We start from the raw sequence: 14,939 nt of genomic DNA on the forward strand, positions 1-14,939 counted from the left end.
TAAATAAATGGACAGGATGCCATGGTTAGAGCAGCTCTGTTCAAGTATTTAATGCTGGAACAAGCTGTCACACACAGCCCCACGGGCGAGCAGAGCCGAGAGGAAGCTGCAGACAGCAAAAAGCAAAAGATCTGTGATTAAATCTCAGGTTAACAGGGTGAGAGGCTGCAGAGCACTGAGCCACAGCAGGAAAACCACACACAACTGAAGAGAAAAGCACTGGGACATGGTTTAGTAGTTGTCAATTCCCAACATTTAATGGAACATGGGTTCACTAGAGCCAGTCTGGAATCAGGGTATTTCAGGTCATTCAAGAAAATCCAAAATCTTAATGCACTTTTTTTTTTTTTGCGCTTAAGCAAGGCATCACAGCAACCAGACACTAAACAGTTCCCACAAAAATATTTAATTTCCACAGTATTTTCTTTCAGTATCTTTAGTGAATTGTGTAGAATTTTACAGGAGACAGTACTTAATGCAATATACAGAATAACAGGATCAGCCTGAACAACTTCTTCCTTTTTTTTCCAGCTCTGCCCCCCTATTTAATTCTCCTGGTCACTCTGTCATTACTGCACGTTTGTCCTTTTTTTACACGAACGTTTCCATGTGGAAAGTGGAATTTCAGAATGTTCAGCACCGCAGCCCTCGCAGGGTACAATGCCTGGGGTTACTGGACACGAGTCCAACAGACTAGAGAAGCACCTTACATACAATATGTACATGGAGAGCACATTCTGCAGCTTCACTGGGGCTGGACAACAGGGACAATCCAGGGAAGGTCTGCAATTCCAGTGGCTAAAGTCAGAGCTTCCTGTGTTAGAATGCCTGAAATGAAAAATCCCAAACATCCCAGTCCTCACATGATTCCCTTCCCCTGCTGGGGTTATCAGCGTGTGGGATTTGCCTACACTGCCTTCCCCCACACCCTGAACATTCTGCAAAGCAGTGACTTCCATGGCACCAGAGCCCGGGTTAAGTCAGCCACAGGAACAGCAGCTGCAGGGCTTCCACAGCAGAAGCAGATGGCAGTGGGAGTCCATGAGAGATGCACAGCATGTGGTTTGGTGCCCCAGAGCTGGGAGCCACAGCCAGCAGAGCTCCTTCACCTCAAAGCGCTCAGGGAGCTCAGAAGGTCCCGGCCAGGGCCAAATTCCAAACAGGAATTTTGCTGGCCTTTGAGACTGTCCCCGGCCCTGCTGTGCCACCTCCCAGCCCAGAACAGGGCAGTTCCCCTCCTCTTGTCCCTTCTGTGGCCATCCCACCTGCGCTCCTGGCGAGAGGTGTTTGAAACTCCAGGCTCTGCCAACACCGAGGTCACGAAAGAAAACGTTGGTGTGCAGCCCCTGGGCACAGAAGCAGCTGGCACAATGCCAGGATAATTTTGTTTTATTTAAAATCTGGGATGCTTAACTCTGTTTTGGAAGAGTTTGCAAGTTAACTAACTGTATAAAAATACAGTGTAGCTGTAATATTGCTCTGAAAAGCACTTTTGCAAACTTTTTTTTTTTTTTCTGTACAGACTGGTAAATAACATTACCAGATAATATAATACATTTTTTTAAATAAAAAAAGGAACTCTCTCAAAGTCTGAACACTAAAGTCTAAATAGCTTGTTTAAAACACAACAGTGTGACCCATGAAAATTCTGCTTTGCATGGTTAAATTATAGCAGCATGGTTACTGGCTTTTCAAGGAAGTTCTTGAACTCAGCAAGCCACTGTGCTCCAACTGCTCCATCCACAACACGGTGATCACAGCTCAGGGTGACAGACATCACGCTGGCCACGTCAAAGCTGGGAGAAAAACAACAAAAAAAGGGTTAACAGACCCCTCTGCAAGGCAGTGCCACTTACAGAGCGGAGAAGCTGCTTGGAGAGCCAGGAACAGCAGCTGGTGCCTGGTGACAGATGTTTCCCCCAGCTGCACTGGGGAGCAGATCATGTTCATTCCTTCTCTAGGAAAACCAAGGAAGGAACCTCCCAGAGGCACTAAGAACACCTCTGTGTGCTCCCCTGAGCGCAGGGAGCTCAGCTTTCCTTGCAGCACAAGGACAGCCCCACACACAGAGGAAAAAAACATTTTAGCTCTAAGCAAGGGGACATTAATACAGGATCCATCCTTGAGGATTTCCTTAAGTGCAAACTGAAGCAAGTACTGAAAGCACTGTGTCAACAATACATTTTAAGGTTTTTAAAATTACTATCTAATGCAGGTGTTAGGAGACTAGGCATGACTTCAGAGTTTGAGTTCAGGATCAGATGGAAACTCACCCTTTCTCATTATCAGCTGGCACTAGTATTTCTTTTGAGGAACCCACTGCCAGGATGCAGGCTTGAGGTGGATTGATTATGGCAGAGAAATTCTTAATCCCATACATTCCTAAATTGGAAATTGTGAAAGTACCACCCTGAAAGAAAACAAACACATTCAGGGGCAAACTCACAAAAACTGGGAACATGAGGAGAGGGGGGACCTCATTCCAGTCTGCAGCTTCCTGAGGAGGGGAGGCTCTCTGGGGAGCAGGGACAGGATCCAGGGAGAGCTGGGGCTGTGCCAGGGGAATTTGGGCTGGATCTCAGGGCAAGGTTCTTCCCCAGAGGGTGCTGGCACTGCCCAGGCTCCCCAGGGAATGGGCACGGCCCTGAGGCTGCCAGAGCTCCAGGAGGGTTGGACAGCACTCCAGGATGGCCAGGCTGGGATTTGGGGTGTCAGTGCAGGGCCAGGGGCTGCATTCCATGACCCCTGTGGGTCCCTTCCCACTCAGCACATTCTGTGACTACTGAACAAGGCTCAAACATCACAAACCAGCCTTTGCTCCTTTCAGACAAGTCAAGAGCAGCAGAGTTTACACCGGGGGTGTCTGACCTGGAATTCGTGAGGCTGCAGCTTGCCCTCGCGGGCTCTGGCTGCCAGGGAAGCCACGTCCTTGCTGATGGCAGCCAGGCCCTTGATGTGGGCGTTGAACACGATGGGGGTGATGAGCCCTGCAGGGGTGCTCACAGCCACACTCACATCCACCACATGATTCCTGCAACACACACAGCAGCTGAAACACCTCCAGCAAGGGAGCAAACAGGAAAAATAAAAACAGGCCAGACAACCCAAAATTAACATTCATCTGTGACAATTATTTCACCTTTCCCACCAGCCTTAGACTCGAAGATTTTATCTCTTTAACAAAACCTCTCACCTTCACATGTTTTTCCCCTCCCTCAAATCCCAGCAGTTCTGTTGTGCCATGAACAAAGGAAGTTCGTGGCTCTGACCATGCCATAAACTTACTGCCTAATAACTGTGTCCATCCATGAAGAATTTGCCTCAGGCACTTTCAAGCATGCCAACGCAGAAGCTTTAATTATGAAATCATTGACAGAAAGCTTAATGTTCTCCGAGACCTCCTGCAAATGAAGAGATCCCAGGTGTCAGTTTGTCCCCTACTCGTCCCCCCAGTTAACAAGGGCAGTCACTGCAGTTCACAGGAACATTAGAAAACAATCACACCACTTGCAAGCATTAAAATTCAAGGATAATTTAGAAGGTGAAAGTATTTCCTTTGTAATTTAAGAACGTAGGTTTTGTTAATGTTTAGTTTTCCTCAAACTTGGCTTGGAATGATTATTCTGCCTAATTTTTTTACCTTTCTTTTTATTAAAAATCTTTCTATCCTTTTATTTTCCACCTGAAATAATGAATCACCACCAAGCAGAGCTCAGAACAGCCCCTTAGGGAAGTCAGGAAGGAGCAGATATGAGGAAAATCTCATTCTGTCACAGACAGTCCAGAACTGACCCACAAAAAGCACTGAAAAGAATGTTTTTTTCCCAAGGCAAGATGCCAGAACTCACCTGATTGAGCTCCTTCCTTAGCACCAGGACTTTCCCCATGTTGACATCGATGGACAGGTAGTAGTGAGGTATTGTTTGCTTGGACTGCATCAGCCTCTGAGCAATGACCTGGGGTGTGCAGAGCATGGACACAGATCAGCCTGGAGCCCTCGCCGGCAGAACAGCGGCCCTGGCACCCACCGAGCCCTTACCCTGCGGATGTTGCTGATGGGGATGTCTGTGAAGGTTCCCTCGGGTGCTGCTGCCACCACAGGAACTGCCTCGGGAGCTGCAGCCTGCAGGGAACACCAGTGTCACCCCAGAAACGCACCAAGGGAGCTCAGTGCTGAGGCCAAGCTGCCCCTTGGGAAGGGCAGCAGCCATTTCCACCTCTCCAGTGCCCACCACGCTCCTTCTAAGCCCTCTCTTTGGTTACTAAATGCAGCATGCAGTGCTAAGCAGCTCAGCACTGAGATGTGCTGCTCTGGTTGTTGTACAGACAGCAGAGCTGTGCTGGGGGCTCTCCCAAACTGCAGCACACAGGAAACACCTCCATCAGCCCAGGGACAGCACAAACCACAGCACCAGAGCACTTCTGGGGCAGCACTGACAGGCTGGGCTTGCCTAGGTCTGCCTTTCCTTCTGACCCCCTCTCCCCAGCAATCTGGACCAGCTGGGACTGGGTGCCCTCACCCAGGAGGATGCAGCAGCCAGAGGAAGGGTTGGGAGCACACTATTTTTGTTCTCGGTGGAATTTCAAAGGGACAAACAAAGGGAGAAGGCTTCACCAGTGTTTCTGGCAGGTTAAATTTCCCAACCTTACAGTCACCACCACCCACAGAATCCAGCAATGCCAGTTCCATGCAGGAACTGCCCTTCCACAGAGCTTTCCAGGCTTGTAAAATCCCTTCCCACAGATTTCCAGCCTACCACTGGAGCAGCCTTTGATGGCACAAATGACTCCACATCTTTTTTGGTGATTCTGCCATCTGGTCCAGTGCCTGAAAGGGACAAAGGAAAACAGGAGAGGATTTTGATTATTTCCAGCATGGCTTTGCTTCTAAAGTCAAGTTTTATTCAGTTTCATTCAACAGAGAGAATCACTGAACACAACTCCTGGTTCACAGCTGCACAGTCAGGAAGAACAGGAGGATATGGCTCTACAGGGACAGAAAACTGACAGTGAGAGCAAAGAAGTGGAAAGGAAAGGTACCTTTCACTTGGGTAAGGTCGATTCCTTTCTCTGCTGCCAACTTCTTTGCCAGGGGACTGACCACGACCCTTCCTCCTTTGCGGGGTGGCCCTGCTGAGGGGGCTGCAGGAGCAGCAGCAGGCTGGGCAGGAGGAGGAGCAGCTGCAGGAGTTGCCATCACCTTAACAGAGAATCAAAGCCATCAGTGGAACCCACAGCAAGAGAAGTGGCCCACCTAATTATCAATCAAGAGATAATGACTCGTGTGCACAAAGGCTCCCCGAAATTAAATCAGAAACTCGCTGGGAAGGAGGTCAGCTGAATAAAAAGCCAAATAAAATACAGAACTTGAGCTCCCCATTTTCAAGGATGAGGAATCAGAGCTGGCACAAACAACAAGCTGGGAAAAATTCAGAATGAATGAAACCCGCTGTAGGTCTTGGAGGGCAAATCAGTGATCACTTCTCAGCACATGGATCAGCCTTGCACTCACAAATCAGAACACTCCTGCTGAAGCCTGGGCTTCACGCTGTCAACAGCAGCTCAGTCAGGCTCCTCAGTGGTGCCCATGAGTTCTCCTTACCTGGGGAGGAGGAGGAGGGGGAGGAGGAGCTGGTGCCTTCATGTCAGTGACTGCAGCAGCCTGGTAGTCAGCAAAGGCTGGGATATCAGCCTCCTTCTCCACAATGATGCACAGAGGAGTTCCTAAGGGCACATCTCTTGTTCCTTCAGGCACCAAGATCTTTGCCAGGTAGCCTTCCTCCTGCACTTCAAAGCCTGCAGGGGAGAGAAACAAACAACACTGAGGAGCTGAAGGGCTGCTCAAGTGCTGCTGGAGACTGAGAACCCTCTCCAGCAGGGAACCTCTCCAGGCACTTGCTAAGAAGGATTGATGAGATAATAGAAGTGTTTTTAGGAGCTCTGCAGTGGGATGGGATGTTAACAAAACCTGTCCCACAGCACCACCCCCTGAGCAGCCAGAGGAGCTGGCAGAGGCTGCTCAGGACCCTCCCAAGGGCACCTCACCCGCCCCGGCTGGGCACTCACCAATTGTGGCTTTATCTGTCTCAATCTCAGCCAGCAAGTCTCCCTCACTCAGCTTCTCCCCAACCTTCTTCTCCCACCTCTGCACGGTGCCCATTGTCATGGTGGGGGACAGAGCAGGGAGGGTGATCTGGGAAGGCACAGAACACAGCTCGGTCAGGCCCTGCTCACCACAGGGCTCAGCAGCACAGCCCTGACGATGATGCCACCCTAAAGAAGCAGCTTTAATGCACTCCTAGTGTGGCTCCTCTGTCCCTCTGGGCTGCTTTGGCTTCTGTTAGCAAGGCCTGAGCAGGAGAGCCAGCAAGAGCAGAGGGCAAGGAATGGATCAATCACAGTGATCATCACTGCAAGGCCAAGGAAGGCTGCAGCAAGTCCCTTTGTCACTGTGACACACAACTGGGCACAGGGGGCAAGCAGAGGGAGGAAAGCAACTTTAGTGGCCAAAACACACATTTAGAAGCCATTCATTAATTATTTTATGCCTGACTTTGAGTGACATCTCACACAAATCAGTACCCCCATGCTTTATCTGTGGGACGGGGTTCAATATTCCAGATTTTCCTTTTCAAAGCAACCCCCTGTACAAAATGCATCAGTGGATGCACTCAGAATCCAAGCAAAGCAAAAAGGCTGTACCCACAAACACAATTCATTATTGGTCACCCACAGACATTTCTGGTGTGGTCACCAGAGCACCACAGGCTGGAGTTCTGCTCTGAGATATGAGCAGAGCCTACTCACACTAAGCACAAGGAATTTTTAAATCACAACTGTCCAAAAAATGCAGATTTAGCACATTTTTCAAAGCAACAACCCTGGAGGGAAAGTCTCTCCTCCACCAGCAGCTGGGATGCTAAAATGGATTTATTGAAAAAGCTTTCTGGGGTGTCCCCCAACACCTGCTCTAAGCACACCACAACTGAAGTGGCACAGTCAACAAATTCCCATTCCAGACAGTTTCTATGACAAAATGCCCCACAGGCAGCAATGCTGGGGCAGAAAAGGAGTGCAAGAAGCCTGAAAGCAGGAGCAGTGCTCTCTTACCTGCATGTGAGGAGGGTAAGAGCTGCCAGGGGCCTGAGGAGAAGGCTGAGGTGGTGGGGAGGGGGCTGCAGCTGGAGGGGGAGGCACTGAGGCTGCAGGGGCAGCAGCTGCTGCAGAATCCAGGGTGTAGTTTTTGAAGGCATCAATGTATTCAGGCCTAGAAGAACACACAGAGCCCCCAAGCCCATCAGGTGTTGGTCTGTCTTTCACTCAAGGCATCCCAGAAGCCCCAAGAGGGGAAACTCACATCAAGGGTTAGGAAAATACGTACTTTTCTACTGTGATACATATTACAGCCCCAATAGGAACATCCCTTGTTCCTTCAGGCACCAGGATCTTGGCCAGGTAACATTCCTCCAGGCTCTCAAAGCCAACTGTGGCTTTGTCTGTCTCCACCTTTGAGAGAAAACAGCAAATGGTGAGCCCAGAGCCTCCCAGTCTGTTGGAGGGTCACAGTTCTGGAAAAATCACCCTGAGGCAGCAGCTCTAGGGAAGCTTGCCCTCAAACCAGCTCTGAGAGGCTGACAGCCACTCCTGCCCACCAGCATCCCTTGGGATATGGGATCCAAAATCTGCATTCTGCAGGGGACAGCCCCCAGGCCAGACATGCAGCTCAAGAGAGACAGCTCAGTCTTAACCCCAGGATATTTCTGCTATGAGATTCCATTCAGCTTATCTTTGTCCCCAGGATAGCCCTGCTATAGATCCCCTTCATTGATCCTGTCCCCAGGATATTTCTGCTATAGATCCCCTTCAGCCCAGCCTAGTCCCCAGGACAGCTCTGCCATGAGATCTCCTATGAGATTCCATTCAGCTCAGCCTCATCCCCAGGATATTTCTGCTATGAGATCCCCTTCAGCTCAGCTTTGTCCCAGGATAGCCCTGCTATAGATCCCTTTCACTGATCTTGTCCCCAGGATATTTCTGCTATAGATCCCCTTCAGCCCAGCCTGGTCCCCAGGATATTTCTGCTATAGATCCCCTTCAGCCCAGCCTCATCCCCAGGATACCTCTGCTATGAGATCCCCTTCGTTGATCTTGTCCCCCTCCTTCTTCTCCCAGCGTGCGATGGTGCCCATCTGCATGGTGGGGGACAGCGCTGGCAGTGCCACCTGTGAGGGACAGGGCAGTGTCACAGCCAGGCAGCACACACGGGACAGAGACAAATCCTCAGCTCAGCGTGCATGTGGGGCACAGATCTGCTGCAAATCCCCAGCACTGCCCCAAGCTGCCGGTGGAGAACCCTGGCAAAGCCACAGTGGGTGCTGAGGGCAGAGGCTGTGCTTGCCCCATCCCTGGAAGTGTTCAAGGTCAGCCTGGGTGGGGCTTGGAGCAACCTGGGACAGTGGAAGGTGTCCCTGCACATGGCTTTAGGATCCATTCCAACCCCTTAGCACTCTATGATTCCCCCAAGAAAGGGTTACAGAGAGCCAGGGCTCGGCCCGGGTCTGCCAAGGGCCAACAGGGAGCTGGGATAAAGGACAGAGGTGATGGAGGGAGCACCCAACAGCCACGCAGGGACTTGAGGCTAAGTGGTGCCAAAGACACAAAAAACACCGATTTTCTCCCAGTTTGGGCGGCCAGGTGTTGGAACAGGATTACCCACAGAGGCGGCCGAGTCCCCATCCCCGGGGGCATCCAAGAGCCGTGCGGGTGGGGGGCTCCAGCGCAGGGCTGGCTCGCTGATCCTAAAGGACTTTTCCAGCCTCGATGATCCCATTACTCAATCCTCGGGGCACAGTGAGCCGCACGGGGAGGGGACGGAAAACGGAGAGGGGAAAAGCGAAGGGGCAGGGACGGGGAAAGCGAGGGGAAAGCGACGGGGAAAGGGAAGGGGAAAGCCAAGGAGGAGGGAGGGTGAGAGCGAAGGGGCAGGGCGATAGGGGAAAGCGAGGGGCCAGCGAAGGGGCAAGGGAAGGGGAAAGTGAGGGGGAAAGCGAGGGGGACAGGCGGGGCAGGCTCCGGGGGTGACTCTCACCTTCTGGTGCGCCGGGAGGCTGCAGCAGCGGCGCGGGACGAGCCGGGGCCAGGCCGGTGGCGGCAGCAGCGGGCGAGGCGCGGGGCCGCCCCAGACCGGGCCGCGCCGGGCCGGGCCAGCCCCGGCCCCGACCCCGGCCCCGAGCGCTCGGCGGGGCCGCACCAGGCCGGGCGGCCCGGCCGCGCCCCGGGACACGCGTCGCGCCAACACCCGCCACATGCTGGGGCTGGGGCTGGGCTGCAGCCGGGCTGGGCTGGGCCGGGCGCACCGGGGCCGGCGGCGCTCGGTGACCTCCGTGCGGGCGGCGCGGCGCGACACTGGGGCGGCCGTAAAGCGGCGGCGGGCGGGAACCGGCCCACCTCAGCACCGCCTCAGCACGGCCTCAGGAACCGCCTCGGCCCCGCCTCAGACACCGCCTCGGCGCCGCTCTGCCCCGAGCGGCCAGTGTACGGGACTCAGCCTGCCGAGAACGGGATATGGGGCTCGTTCTGGCTCTGCACAGCTCCCTGACAGGAGGGGACACCGCGGGTCGGCTCTGCTCCCCGGGAACGGCCCTTAGGCTGGGCCAGGGGAGCGGCTGTGGATGGGGCAGAACACATTAAATACACCCAGAGTCAGGGCTCTGTTCAGTCCTAAATTAAAACATACCAAGTTCTACCTCAAGCTAAGCAAGTTCTTCCCACGAGGGTGGGTTTGCTCTGAGGTGTGCTCTCGCTGCCATATTCCAGGCTTGTCTGTTTCACTGTTTACAATTGGTTTATTTCTGCCAATTTCCTCAGAGTTACTTTCCTGTTCCTATACTTGTCAACTTCATCCTGCAGCAAAATCTCTTCAACTTATTTTAAATTGACATCTGTTAAAACTCATTTAAAATTGACACCTTTTGCTTTGATGGGGGAGAAACCTCTCCAAAGCAAACTGCTCCTCTGGATAGGAGAGAAGGACACGAGGCTGGCCAACATCAGACCTTGAAAAGCTTTGAAATTTGCTCCATGAAAGTCTAGCCTGTGTGTGTGGCTGTTGCTGGAATAAAACCGATGAGTAAAACCCAAAGAATGAAACACTTGTGAGAAGTTGGCAATTCAAATACAATTGATCTCAGTATCACAAGCCCATGCCCTCTTCACTAGAGACCATGCAACAGAGAAACTGTGTCCAGGGGAGAAAGAAAATCATTGTTTCTTTTCCAAAGGGATGTATTTCCCTCGTTAATTAACCTGTTCATTGATGAACTTTCCTCCCGCTGTCTGTAAGCAGAAAGTCACACAAATTGTCCAGAACAGGAGGCAGCTTGTGTTGTGCCAATGTGGCACAAAACCACATAGAAACCTTGATATAAAACCCAGTATCAACCAGTTGGATTTCCATAATAGGATAAAATTACAAGGCCAGTGTTGTGTCAACAGAAGACGATACAAAACATCTCAGCATCCACCAGGAAAGGAGTAAAACACAGTATAATGCGTGCAGAAATATACAGAGAGCACTTGCACTAGTATAAAAATAATCCACAGTCCTCAGACAAATGTGAATTGGTACAAAATAATTTCAAGAACAGGTTTACAAAAGGACATGTTAATATAAAACAGTAAAACCAGGTTGCCCCCTCTCCCAGCCTCATGCACAGCACACACAGACAGTCCCACAGGAGCTGGGAAGGAGCAGAGCCCATTTGACCTCCCAAGCCCACGGGCAATGTAGAGAAACAAAACCACAAAACCAAAGGGAAAACCCCTCCCTTGGGGGATTGTAGGGCTTGTTATTCCCCCAGCAGTTCTCTCCTGATCCTTCAGGACTCAGCATAGCAAGGACCTGGTGTGGGTAAGTGCTTGGTGGCCCGGGCAGCGGGGACAGCAGCAGGGGATGCCTGTGCACAGGAGGTGACAGCAGCGAGGGCAGGAGTGCAGGGAGAGGCTCAGCAAGGACAGGGCGTGCAAAGACCTCAGGGAGCAGCTGATTGCAGCTCCCCCACCCGTGAAATCCTTCAGCAAACAAACAGCTCCAAGATCCACAGTCCCCAGAGCTGCAGAGCAAACCCCGAGGGGCTCGGAAATGGGCACAGCTTTGGGAAGTGGGGAAAGCAGGGCTGGGAGGTGGGAGCCTGAGTTTGGGAGAAAGGTTGGTGAGCTTTGTTTCAGACCATGCTTCAACCCTCCAGAGAACTCTTCCCCCACCCAGAGCAGGTCCTGTCAGCCTGCAATGTCCACAGAGTCACTCTGCTCCTGCAGGACAACAGCTGGTCCAGCTTCAGCTCCCACAATCCAGCAACCTCTTCTCCATGAAGGCAAAGCTTCGCATTTTCACCATCAGTGCAGTTTTCTGTGACAGCAGCACAGGAGATGCCCAGCTGAGCCCACAGCACACGGTGCAGGGATGGAGGAGAAGGGGGCAAAGCATCCTTAAGGCCTCCAGGGTTTTGCTGGCAGGGCTGAGCCGGGTGTTTCTGTCCCACAGAGCCATCCCTGCAGCCTCAGGACAGCAGCTGCCCTCGGGCACGGGCACTCAGGTGCCAGCTGTCCATGCACGCAGCCTGCACCACCCGTGGCTGGCACAGAGGCTCTTTTTTGGCAGCTTGAATTGGCCTCCTCCCAGCACTTGGGCTCCTTGGTCACTCTCTGAGCTCTGCAGACAGTCACAGGTTTCCATAGAAACAGGGCTTGAAAGCTCCATTAATTCTCCCCGTGGTCTTCTTCCACCCAGGCCACGATTTTCCCCTCCCAGCCAGGAATGATGTCGTCGTCATGGAACACCTACAGAAAAAAAATTAAAAAAATAAAGTATTTCAGTCATGTCTGGGGTCTGGAGACAGGGTTCTGCAGTGTGAGTGGCATCAGGGGCATGAAGTCAAACCCTAGCTCAGATTTCCCAAAATAATCCAGGGAACACATGGCAGTGATGGCTGAGGTATGAGTCACATTTTCACAATTTGGGTAAATAACAGACCAGGCCTCATTAACCAATGAATATCAGGGTTATCATCGGCTGGTTGTTTTTGACATTAAAGGTAAACTAAAGACAGGAATCACGCCTTTTCTGAGCCAGACCACGACCTCCAGCTGCTGCTGCTGCCTGTGCCCAGAGAGGGTGGCCCTTTGCCCTTGCCCTAATCAATTTGTGAAGCAAGAACTGTCCCAACAACCCGAGATGAATCCAATCCACACCCACACCAGCCTGAGCACAACAGGCTGCACTGCAGCACACAAAGGGAACGATGCCACACACACACAGAGTTCTCTCTGAAAAACCTTCCGAGAAAAGGAAGAGACCGTATGCTTAATGCAGGCTCTCCCATTGCAATAGGGGTTATAAAACCTGCAGCCCAGAGTTTTGCTGTGTCCCTGGGCTGTGTCACAGGCTGGCTTTGCCCAAGGGGCTCTGCAGCTCCCAAGCAGTCACAGCCACATCCATGGAGCTGCTTCTGCTGAGGATGAAAATATTTCAGCACAACAGCAGCTTAACCCACAGCTGGGAAAGCAGACACTTTTGTTTGGGGGAACATCCACTATTTCATTAGCTTAAAAGTGAGGTGACCATGGTCCCCAGGGCTGTGTGCTGACACTGATCCCAAGGCCAGTCCCACTTTTACCTCCTCCTTCACTGTGCCAAACTCTGGGTCCAGGGCTTTGAAGTGGTACCGATGGGTTCCTTCCCTATCAATGGCTGCCTTGAAATCCTTCAGAGTCACTTCCCCTAACCTGCAAGGGAAATAAATGCAGATGCAAAACACAAAAACAAAGCTCAGGGACTACTGCAGATAATCTTCCCCAGCCAACAGCATGAAATTCAGTTAAAGCACAGCAAACCTGTGCTGGCTGGGAGCATGCCCAGGAAAGCAGAGTGCTGGTTTTAGGGGCACAGGAGGCTTAGGAAGGCCAGGCTCACCTCTTTGGTATGCTGACCATGAAGGGGGTGAGGGAGCGGTCGGTGAAGTACAACACTTTGGTGCAGGCACTGGTGCTCATCACGGGCGTGCTCTGAGAGTGAGGCAGCTCTGCAAGGCAGCAACTCCCCGATTATCATCCCTTGTCATCATTATCCCTCCCCAGCTTCGCCTCCCTGCTGGCCAGGATGGATGGTGGTGCGTGCATTTTAATTTGCCCATTTGTGTTTCTCTCCCCAGCTCCTGCCTTGCTTCCTGCTTCCCCCCAAGAGCTGAAACAGAGGAACTGAACTCCACAGTTTCAAGGCTCCTTTTATGCAGAGAATACTCTGCACACATAGAAATGTGGTGTTTAAAAAGGAGATGTGGTGTTTCATTCTGTGGATGTGAAACGCAGTAAACACCGAGCAGGGAACACTCCTCTGTCCCCACTAGATGGTGCACAGCAGCAGAGAGCTGGGATGACATCCCTTTTCCCAGTGATTGCCACGCTTATTCCTGCTGCAGCACTGCCCAAGAGGCCCACAGCAGTGCTGTGATGGTGGATGATTCTTTTTTTACAGAAAACCAGCCATAAACGTGTGTCCCTTCCCTTTGCAGGAGCTCTGCTCCAGGGAGGATCCTGGAGGGGGCAGATTCCCAAGGGGATTCTACACCTGGGAACTGAGCAGGGGATTTGGGATTCCCAAGGGGATTCTACACCCAGGAACTGAGCAGTGGATTTGGGATTCCACACCCAGGAACTGAGCAGGGGATTTGGGATTCCCAAGGGGATTCTACACCCAGGAACTGAGCAGTGGATTTGGGATTCCCAAGGGGATTCTACACCCGGGAACTGAGCAGGGGATTTCGGATTCCCAGGGGGATTCTACACCCAGGAACTGAGCAGTGGATTTGGGATTCCCAAGGGGATTCTACACCTGGGAACTGAGCAGTGGATTTGGGATTCCCAAGGGGATTCTACACCAGTGGAAGGGCAGGATCTGCCAGGCACTTACTGGATTTGGGGGGCCAGGAGTCTCTGCACTCGTTGGTTGCTCTGCTTGCTGGTGATTTCCCCCTCACCTGGCGCACAAAGCCAGAACAACAGCGTGTCACCTCCGAGGCAGAGCCGGGCTGGGGTGCGAGGGGCAGGAGCTGCGTGCCCTGGGGAGCCCTTACCCTCCTGTCCTGCCTCTTGTGCGTCTCCATGCGGTGCAGGCGCTCCATGAGGCTGGAGATGCCCTGCTCCAGGCTGTCGATGGTGTGGTGCTGCGGGTCGTGCCCGCTGAAGCTGTTCCTGAGGCTGCGCAGCGCGTCCCGCACCAGCTGCAGGTCACTGGTCTGCCCAAAACAGCACAGCTGAGCCCAGCCCGGGGCTGCCTCCCCAGCAAGGGGAAACCTCTCGGAATGAAAGAAAAATTCCAGGATATGTGGCTGGGAATGCAGCCCTCAGGGGCACTTACCCCTCGGTGGGCCGGGGGAGCAGCTCCTTTTCCTGCTGGCTGCAGAAAGCCATTGCTCTGGGCACTGTGGCTGCTGAAAGCCATCACCTGGGCAGGGGAAGATGTGTGAGGTCAGGACCTCCCCAAAAATCCTCATTTATGCATTTCAAAGTGAGAGGGAATGAGAGCTTTCCTCATCAGGGATAAAGCTCCCATCTTCTCCCAGATAAAGACAGTCCCTAAAGCGTGCAGGGAGTTCCTGCTCACAGCACAGACCTGATTCCTGATGTAAAGGTGGAAAGACTCAAAAGCAGGGTCAGCAGCAAAAGGGGGAAGTAAATTGAGCTGTGGTCTAACCACTGGCATGGTCAGAGGTGAAGCTGGAAGCTGAGAAAGCCTCTGGCTTTCATCCCTGAGGATTCTGAGCCAAGAGGCTGAGCCAGAGTGCTCAGTGCTGGGGGCTCTGCCTGCCTTGGTAGTGAGAAAGGAGAGCCAGACCTCTCTGGGATGGAGGGGAGGGTTCCTGGAGACAGACCCTGCAGGCTGC

At 52.5% G+C, this 14,939-nt stretch overlaps 2 protein-coding genes across 4 annotated transcripts in view; both read right to left on the reverse strand.

Annotated features, from left to right (window-relative positions):
- Positions 1-386: 386 nt before the first annotated feature.
- Positions 387-9,383, reverse strand: DLAT (dihydrolipoamide S-acetyltransferase). Its single transcript, XM_064732023.1, has 14 exons — positions 9,089-9,383; positions 8,121-8,222; positions 7,382-7,506; positions 7,111-7,267; positions 6,067-6,193; positions 5,603-5,796; positions 5,041-5,200; positions 4,758-4,828; positions 4,040-4,123; positions 3,849-3,956; positions 3,286-3,401; positions 2,869-3,031; positions 2,274-2,410; positions 387-1,796 (listed from the first exon to the last, which is right to left on the reverse strand). The coding sequence occupies exons 1-14, from the start codon at positions 9,305-9,307 to the stop codon at positions 1,667-1,669; spliced, it is 1,893 nt and encodes a 630-aa protein (XP_064588093.1). The 5' UTR covers positions 9,308-9,383; the 3' UTR covers positions 387-1,666.
- An 859-nt stretch (positions 9,384-10,242) lies between these two features.
- The window catches only part of DIXDC1 (DIX domain containing 1), a 34,987-nt gene continuing 30,290 nt past the window's right edge, over positions 10,243-14,939 (reverse strand). For all 3 annotated transcript variants that reach the window (XM_064731925.1, XM_064731922.1, XM_064731926.1), the window contains 6 exons: positions 14,414-14,500; positions 14,130-14,291; positions 13,967-14,033; positions 12,971-13,079; positions 12,675-12,783; positions 10,243-11,838 (listed from right to left, as the gene is read on the reverse strand). In XM_064731925.1, the coding sequence (XP_064587995.1) occupies positions 11,758-11,838; positions 12,675-12,783; positions 12,971-13,079; positions 13,967-14,033; positions 14,130-14,291; positions 14,414-14,500 (615 nt within the window). In that variant the 3' untranslated portion in view covers positions 10,243-11,757. The remainder of the gene's footprint in view (positions 11,839-12,674; positions 12,784-12,970; positions 13,080-13,966; positions 14,034-14,129; positions 14,292-14,413; positions 14,501-14,939) is intronic.

Source organism: Zonotrichia leucophrys, chromosome 24 (genome assembly GCF_028769735.1).
Source record: "Zonotrichia leucophrys gambelii isolate GWCS_2022_RI chromosome 24, RI_Zleu_2.0, whole genome shotgun sequence".
In the NCBI taxonomy this organism is placed as follows: domain Eukaryota; kingdom Metazoa; phylum Chordata; class Aves; order Passeriformes; family Passerellidae; genus Zonotrichia; species Zonotrichia leucophrys.

Excerpts from the sequence above, each read along its gene's own strand:
- DLAT (XM_064732023.1), bottom strand. The coding sequence starts at position 9,307 with ATGTGGCGGGTGTTGGCGCGACGCGTGTCCCGGGGCGCGGCCGGGCCG. Across the intron at positions 7,268-7,381 it reads ATATGTATCACAGTAGAAAA|GCCTGAATACATTGATGCCT; the intron begins GTACGTATTTTC and ends GTGTTCTTCTAG. Across the intron at positions 3,402-3,848 it reads TAAGGAAGGAGCTCAATCAG|GAGGTCTCGGAGAACATTAA; the intron begins GTGAGTTCTGGC and ends CTTCATTTGCAG.